General features: G+C 47.7%; 1 protein-coding gene across 1 annotated transcript in view; it reads left to right on the top strand.

Annotated features, from left to right (window-relative positions):
• The window catches only part of LOC114067078 (C-type lectin domain family 5 member A-like), a 6,365-nt gene extending 4,411 nt beyond the window's left edge, over nt 1-1,954 (top strand). The window contains exons 3-5 of the mRNA XM_027902268.1: nt 375-514; nt 1,158-1,267; nt 1,819-1,954. Coding sequence (XP_027758069.1) covers nt 375-514; nt 1,158-1,267; nt 1,819-1,954 — 386 coding nt within the window. The remainder of the gene's footprint in view (nt 1-374; nt 515-1,157; nt 1,268-1,818) is intronic.
• Nucleotides 1,955-7,851: the final 5,897 nt, after the last annotated feature.

The raw sequence follows: 7,851 nt of genomic DNA, 5'->3' as shown, positions 1-7,851 counted from the left end.
AAGGGCAGCAGGAGAGGGGCTGTGTCTGGATTGTGTTCAGAAGGGGAACAAAAACACAAACCTTCTGCCATCTCAGGCATCAAAACCTTATCCCAGACACTCCCAGGATGAGCTCTGGAGGCCAGACAGGTTTCTTTCCCATTTGCATCCCCTTTAGGAGCAGGGTTGGGTCAGCTCTGCCTTCCTGTCCCAGAGGGAAGAGCTGATGCCTCTCTCCTGCCAGTGCAGAGCACTCTGGGGGTCTGGGGGTCTGCTGACAATTCTAAGCAGGACCACACAGGTGGCTCTAATTTCTCTCCTACCTCTCTTTTGTCATGGGATTGTTTTGTGGGTGTGAACATGGATTTTCCCACCCCTGTTCTTCCCTCCTGCAGCCTGCCCCAAACAGTGGGAAAAACACGGGAGAAAATGCTACTTCTTTCCTCCATTTAAACAACAGGACTGGAATTCCTCCCGTGAGGAATGTGCTGCCATGGGGTCAGACCTGGTGGTCATTGACAACGAGGATGAACTGGTGAGATCTAAATCCCTGGAGCTGTTCCAGGGCAAAGGCCTGAGGAGTTCCACTGGTGTCTGCTCCTGTGGGATGTCTTTGGGGTCTCCAATGTGCTGCCAGCCACAGACACCCCCAGCTGGGGATGGGAGCAAACCCCTTCAGAGGAAGATGCATCCTGGGGGTTGGAGTTTTGCCCCTGGAAGCTTCTGTCCCCAGGCTGGCTCCCCTGGGAAGGAGCAAACTCTCTGCCCAGCTGACTTGGGGTTTACAGAGAGTTACCACAAGCCAAGAGGCTCAAACAGACACTTCTTTGGGAGAGCCATTGCTTGGACACAAATGAAAAGGCTTTCCCACCATAATCAGAATAGAAAAGTGTCTCCAGGTATCAAGTCACACCTGTCTAAATACAATGTAGAGCTTTAAAGGTGTCAGAGCTTTATTACTTTATTTATTGTATTCATAAGAATCCTTGAGGAAGAGACATGATTTAAATAAAAATGAAAAACTTCAGCCTCTGGAAGTGTGGAAAGAGTTGGTGTGGCTGGATGCCCTCTGTGCCCTCAGTGTTGGGTATTTAGCACCGCACATCTGTACATTCTGTACACCATCCTCTACAGGTGGTGTAGAAAATGTAATTTGAATGTATTTTCTTCCTTTCCAGCATTACCTCACTGAGCGATCAAAACACAATTACTACTTACTTGGTCTCACATACTCTGAGAGGGAGCAGAAGTGGAAGTGGATTAACAGCGTGGAACATGACCCAGCCCTGTAAGTCCCTGTCAGGCAACATCTGGAAAGAGGGAAAAACTCCAAAGCCAGAACAGAGAGTGGAGAGCACAAGTGAGATGAGGGCCTGGGATTGGCAGGAACCTGATTCCTTGAGATACAGGTGCTTCAGCACGTCCCTGTGACAAGGGGAAGGCCCATGGGAACACAGGCAGTCCCATCAGGATGGCAAGGGAGGAAACAGCTGGAGTTCTGGTGGGGAAGGAAGGAAGGAAAGATCTGACTGATGGAGTTGTGTGGGGAAAAGGAGGATAGAGGAGGCAAGGACAAGAGGGAGTGTGATGTCAGCACCGTTGGATGGAGGAGACCAAAGCAGGGAAAGGTCTCTGCATGGGAAAGCTTTGCCCAAATACTTCTGTTGAGAGCTGGGGAAGAAAAGTAAGGAATGGGAGAGAGAGTCCAAGAAGGCAGTTTCTGCTCCTACTGACAAGAACAGAGCTTGGCAGCAGGACCAGGGGCCACTGTGCCTTTCACTGCATCACATCCAGCTGTGTCAGGAATGCAGCTACAGCTGGCTTTTTCTTCCTATTCAGGTTTAATATAATTGGACATTTTCGTGCCTATCACTGCACAGTCATTGGATTTGGTAAAGTACAAATTGCACCTTGTGGTGGATCTCCAACAACTGAAAATATGTGTGAAAGAGCTGCAACGATGTCAGAAAGGTAGAAGGGCAGCTCAAAAGAAGAGTTCCAGGCAGGACTGTTATCTCCAGTTTCCTGTAGGAAACGCAGAAAGGATTTGTCTCATTTATCTTCAGCTGCCCAAATCTCCAATCAAAGGGACTCCTCCAGCCCCTCCAGCCCCCTTGCCAAGCTCAGCCCCTCCTTTCCCAAGATGGGAGTGTGAGACTGGCTGGATGCCCCTCCAGAAGACCCTGCCTTTGCCCACAGGGGCAGTCTGGGACTTGCTCCTCCCAGAGCTCTGACTTTCAGGCAGCCCTGTCAGGGCAGATGAGTCCAGCCTGGGGGACAGGGGTGATCCCCAGCAGATCCTGCCTCTCACACACACACATCCATCTCTGCCCACGTGTTCCCAGCCCTGCCTGTGCACAGGGAGACCCCTCCCAGCCCTGCCATGCCCTGCTCTGCCCTGCAGCCACCCGTGCAGCTGAGCACAGACTCCTGCTTGGGCTCCTGTCCTGTCCCACAGATGGGACTGATGGCACAAAGTCCCCTGGGTGGGTGTAGAAACCTCCCTCTGGACAAGACTGGCTGTTAAAAACCCACACGGGGGTACCAGGCCCTGTGGGGCTGAAATGGGAATCACCACAAGAGGACTGATCCCCACCAGCACAGCCCTGGCCATGAAATCCCCCTGGGGCTGTGGAGCTCAGGGCAGGGGGATCAGGTTCAGGACGTGCTGGGGAAGGGCAGAGGATGCAGAGCAGCAGAGACAGCAATGCCTGGAGAACAGAGCCACAGCAGGAGCTCATCTGGACACAAAGCAGGACAATCAAAGCCAGAGTTACCTGGGAAGGAGATGGCGAGAAGTGTGAGAGTCACCTACAGGGACTGACAACACAGTGCACTGCCTTCTTTTTCCTGGAGAACGACTGAAGTACAAAATCAGCCCTGGAGGTTTTTCCTTCTCAGGCAAGGTAGAGCCAAGAGCAGGAACAAGTGGTACCAGGAAAACAGAGATGTGCTCAGCAAACAGGGAACGTTCCCAAAGCTCTTCCAGTGTGCTTCAGTGGCTCTTGGGACCCTGGACCTTTTGGGCCATTTTTTTTTTTTTTTTACCACGTCCTTTGAGGCAGAATCATTCTTACGTGAAATGGTGATGTTCCTGGCTCTCTCCCTCACCTGTAGGATGGAGAAAGCTCCTTCCCTGGGAGCCACAGGTCTTATCTTGGAGACTTCAGCAAGCAGCAGAAGCAAGAAACTCTCCATCAGTTGTCACAGAAAGGGGGAAGCTTGTCCTTGGGCCACTCTGGAACAACATAAAATCCATCAAGCCCAGAAAGACACAGAAAGTCACAGGACTCAGGACCAGATACTGCTTGCAAGGAATTCCTCAACAAGAGCAAAACTTTAATTGAAAGTTATTTATTTCTGCTTCCTCTGTGTTTTTCTCATTCACAAAGTAATCTCCTCTGACTTTGTTGTTTTATTTTTTACACAAATGTTTACAGCTTGAACTAGACAAGGCCGGAGTACGAAATAAAAATCCAACTTTTTTTTTTTTCTTTTGGAAACATTTTTTTGCTCTCAGTACTGTTGGATAAGGAGGGAGAGCAAAGGAGAAACATAATCAGAATAATCTTGTGAGTCAGAAATAACCCTGTCCCCAGCACATGACCAGAGCAGTTGAGAAACATTTCACAGAAGTCAGTTCCTCAGAAAGAAATAACTCTGTTTCTGGGTATTTCAGAGGAGGCTGTGGACACTGAGCAGCACCTCTGTGTGTTTGCGGGAAAGGGGTGGCAAAGTTCCGAGTCTGAGGAGGATTTAACATCCTTTAGACAGCGTAGAGCGTGGCTATAGAAACAAGATCATTCATTTTCAGTGACATCCTCTAAAACAGCCTGGACACCAGACAGGGAGGATGAAGATTCTGACTTTCATTTTTTTCTCACTTTCTCGTTTCAAATGGAAAGTCTGAGAGCAGCAATTTCAGCTCTGCTGAGATTCAGCTAGAGGCTGTGAATGGTTTACCTTGAGCAGTCCCACTCTGTTAGGTTACAAAAGTGCACTCCTGTTCCACGTTGGACAGGAGTTTGGGACAGGAGATAACACCAGACCTGAAAACCAGCCACAGGTACAGCACCTATAAACAAACATTCCTGCAGATTAATAAGAGCATGGATAGCATCACTATTTAATGTCTTATCTCCCTCTGAGGTTAAATCCCCTTGAGGTATATACCAGTTTTCCCCATATTCCCACATTACCCTCAAGGTGCCCCCACGTCCTCGAGGAATGGGATTGTTTTGGAATTGCCTAGCTCAGCTCCTTTTGGGGTGCCATGCTGTAAAGAACTTGCTTTTGAAGGCCCTTTTGAAGAGGAATGGGTTGCAGGGTACGTTGCCAACCACCTGAAAGTCATCTCCACAATGGCAAGCACGTGTTTTACCAGGTTCGTGGCAGCAATTCCAGTTGAGAACACGATTGTTGGTCCAGCCAGGCTGCTCCAGCAGCCAGCTACTACTGGGGAAGGAAAAGACAATCCACAGCCACTGCTTTCCTGCAGCAGGGGTTCCTGTGCAGGACCTCACCTCCTCTCAGGGCTAAGATCACAGCTGTGTGTGAATCACTGCCTTCCAGCTCCTGGGGACCAATATTCCCAGGCAAATGGACCAGCCAAAAGTCCTTCTCTTTGCTTCAAAAGACACTTTCTAGCCTAGCATGTATATTCCAAGAATTTCTTGGTTCTCATCCTGCCACAGAAAGAACCAGGCAGTTTCCTTTCCCACCCTCTGCCCTCACCCAGCCTAAGAGGGAGAGAGGAAGCCCGGACTGTGAAGCTACATTGAGCAAGATGAAAACTCTCCCCAGCCAAAATTAGCACCCCTCTGCAACAAATACTTCCCTCTTCAATTGCATTTCCCCCTCCTTTCTGGTGGTATCTCTTTGGCAGCAGACCTTCTTATCAGCTAAATGTGCTGAGCACTCACTCTGTACAAAGTTCAGTAGAGGAGAACTAAGGTCATGAGGTAAATGGGAGGTACCTTGGCCACAGCTTTCTTAAATTCTTCCCCACTGGGCTGAAGACATTTTACCCCATGTCCTGGATGTGTTTTCTAAAACCAACTGCATCGTATTTATTTGTGCCTAGTCGGGATTATTATTCTAAAAAATTCGCTACCAAAAAATCACTAAAATTTAGAGAAGCTCAGGACTTAAGAAAAAAAAATAAAATCATATGGAGTAGAAACATAGATCAAATAAAGGTATACTTATCCAAAGAATTTCTGTGCAGACAGATCATAAATTCCTTCTCCAGAAGGCCTCAGCAGAGGACAGCTTAAGAAAATTACCCTTGAGATTTAGCTTTTACTGTTTCTCAGCTACTTTGGAGGTTCTGCTTCTGTTTTCTTTGATAACAGAGTTTCTTCTCATGTTTTTTCCTCTTCCACCATAAATTTTCAGTTCCTTCTTCGTCTTTCTCCTAGAGCTTTCACTGAAATGGGATCTCTTTGCAGTTCATGGGCTCAGTTTTGTGGTGTCTTTTCCTCAAAGTTCCACGCCATGAGACCTTGAAGAACTCAGAAGGGGCTGTTCTTTTTTCCAAGCTGGCTCTGAGCCGTGGCAACCAAACTTCCAGAAGGCTGGAGGAGCTCAGGGCTCTCACACACTGATGTTAAGCACAGTAACTAGGGGAGTTCAGAGCACTCATATGAATCAGGAAAAAAAGGCACAAAACTCACAAACATAAGCACAAGTGAGACAGGGAGCTGGGCTAGAAATTAAGGGTCATATTGGATATCTGTTCCTTGCCTGAATACGTAAAACTATAGGCAAATTATGACAGGAAACATTAAATAAGTCTGCCTGGTTTTTGTTATTTATTACAAATAAGGGAGGCCTTTTTGCAAAAATTAAAGCAGGACACTGAAACAATCAAAATCATTCCTTTCAATTAAAATAGAGTAGGGGTTTTATTTATTTGGAGTACACATTGTTTGCTCAATATGCTCAGTTTACAAAACTGTAAAAGAAGGTGGCTCCTGGTTTTAGTCAGCCACCTGTGACCATACTTGCACGTGGGGGTTGCTGCTTCTTGGCCCTGTTAAACAGCAACACAAAGCTAAAGGCAACATCCTCAGCAAAATTCCAGGTGGGTCTTACTGGAGTTCAAGGGCTCACATTACTGCTACTTTCAGTAGCAATACAGAAATTCAACTGTGAATAGAATAGGCAAGTAGAACAAACAAAAAATAACATTATCACCACAAATTTTATCCAAGTATTTTGTTATAAGCCTTTATTTAAAAAACTTGTAGTGGATACAGTAGAGCGAATATTGCCATTGTTTATATCCTATATAATTCCTCCTTAAATTCACTGTGCTTAAGCAGAACTTGGCTTTACTGTTCTAAATTATTTTGGTCATTCTTGATTAAAGCTAGGGCACTGAGTTAATCAAAGTCATATTTCTTTGTTTGTTTGTTGAGCTGTAAAACATGTTTTGTGTAAAAATATCCTTACAAAAATATTCTGCATTTTTTCAAAATCTTTCAGCCTGGCAGGTGATGCAGTTTCACAATCAAGTGGAAAACATGGAAGCTCCCAGACCTTGGTATGGTTTAATAAAAGAGCTTTTAAAATATTTGCATCTCTTGTATATGAAACTCAAGTCATCAAGGACAGAATAGCTACAAAACTGACTAAAGAGCCATTACTAAAATGAGTTGCCTATAAAATGAACAAGCCAAAAAAGCACGGTCAGAGTTGAAAAGTAAATATTGCAGTGGAAGTACAAAGTCCTGGTACCTGATCCATCACCTCTCCACAGAAGTGCCTCATATCCCTGATACCTCAGGTGGTTCTCCAGTTAAGATGTATCTGGACAGACATCTCAGTATTATTTAGGGCAGCAGGAGTGGCAGCCATTTCAGTAGGAATTATTCTACCCCAAAGGACACAGTAAGAAGGATAATCCTTGGTGTCCCAAAAGGTCCAGGGTCCCAAGAGCCACTGAAGCACACTGGAAGAGCTTTGGGAACGTTCCCTGTTTGCTGAGCACATCTCTGTTTTCCTGGTACCACTTGTTCCTGCTCTTGGCTCTACCTTGCCTGAGAAGGAAAAACCTCCAGGGCTGATTTTGTACTTCAGTCGTTCTCCAGGAAAAAGAAGGCAGTGCACTGTGTTGTCAGTCCCTGTAGGTCACTCCCACACTTCTCGCCATCTCCTTCCCAGGTAACTCTGGCTTTGATTGTCCTGCTTTGTGTCCAGATGAGCTCCTGCTGTGGCTCTGTTCTCCAGGCATTGCTGTCTCTGCTGCTCTGCATCCTCTGCCCTTCCCCAGCACGTCCTGAACCTGATCCCCCTGCCCTGAGCTCCACAGCCCCAGGGGGATTTCATGGCCAGGGCTGTGCTGGTGGGGATCAGTCCTCTTGTGGTGATTCCCATTTCAGCCCCACAGGGTCTGGTACCCCCTGTGGGTTTTTAACAGCCAGTCTTGTCCAGAGGGAGGTTTCTACACCCACCCAGGGGACTTTGTGCCATCAGTCCCATCTGTGGGACAGGGCAGGAGCCCAAGCAGGAGTCTGTGCTCAGCTGCACGGGTGGCTGCAGGGCAGAGCAGGGCATGGCAGGGCTGGGAGGGGTCTCCCTGTGCACAGGCAGGGTTGGGAACACGTGGGCAGAGATGGATGTGTGTGTGTGAGAGGCAGGATCTGCTGGGGATCACCCCTGTCCCCCAGGCTGGACTCATCTGCCCTGACAGGGCTGCCTGAAAGTCAGAGCTCTGGGAGGAGCAAGTCCCAGACTGCCCCTGTGGGCAAAGGCAGGGTCTTCTGGAGGGGCATCCAGCCAGTCTCACACTCCCATCTTGGGAAAGGAGGGGCTGAGCTTGGCAAGGGGGCTGGAGGGGCTGGAGGAGTCCCTTTGATTGGAGATTTG

This window comes from Empidonax traillii, unplaced genomic scaffold (assembly GCF_003031625.1).
Source record: "Empidonax traillii isolate 1590-97213 ecotype Southwest subspecies unplaced genomic scaffold, ASM303162v1 scaffold859:size262776, whole genome shotgun sequence".
NCBI classification, from domain to species: domain Eukaryota; kingdom Metazoa; phylum Chordata; class Aves; order Passeriformes; family Tyrannidae; genus Empidonax; species Empidonax traillii.
Note: the sequence above shows the minus strand (reverse complement) of the source record. Positions and strands in the feature narration are given on the sequence as shown.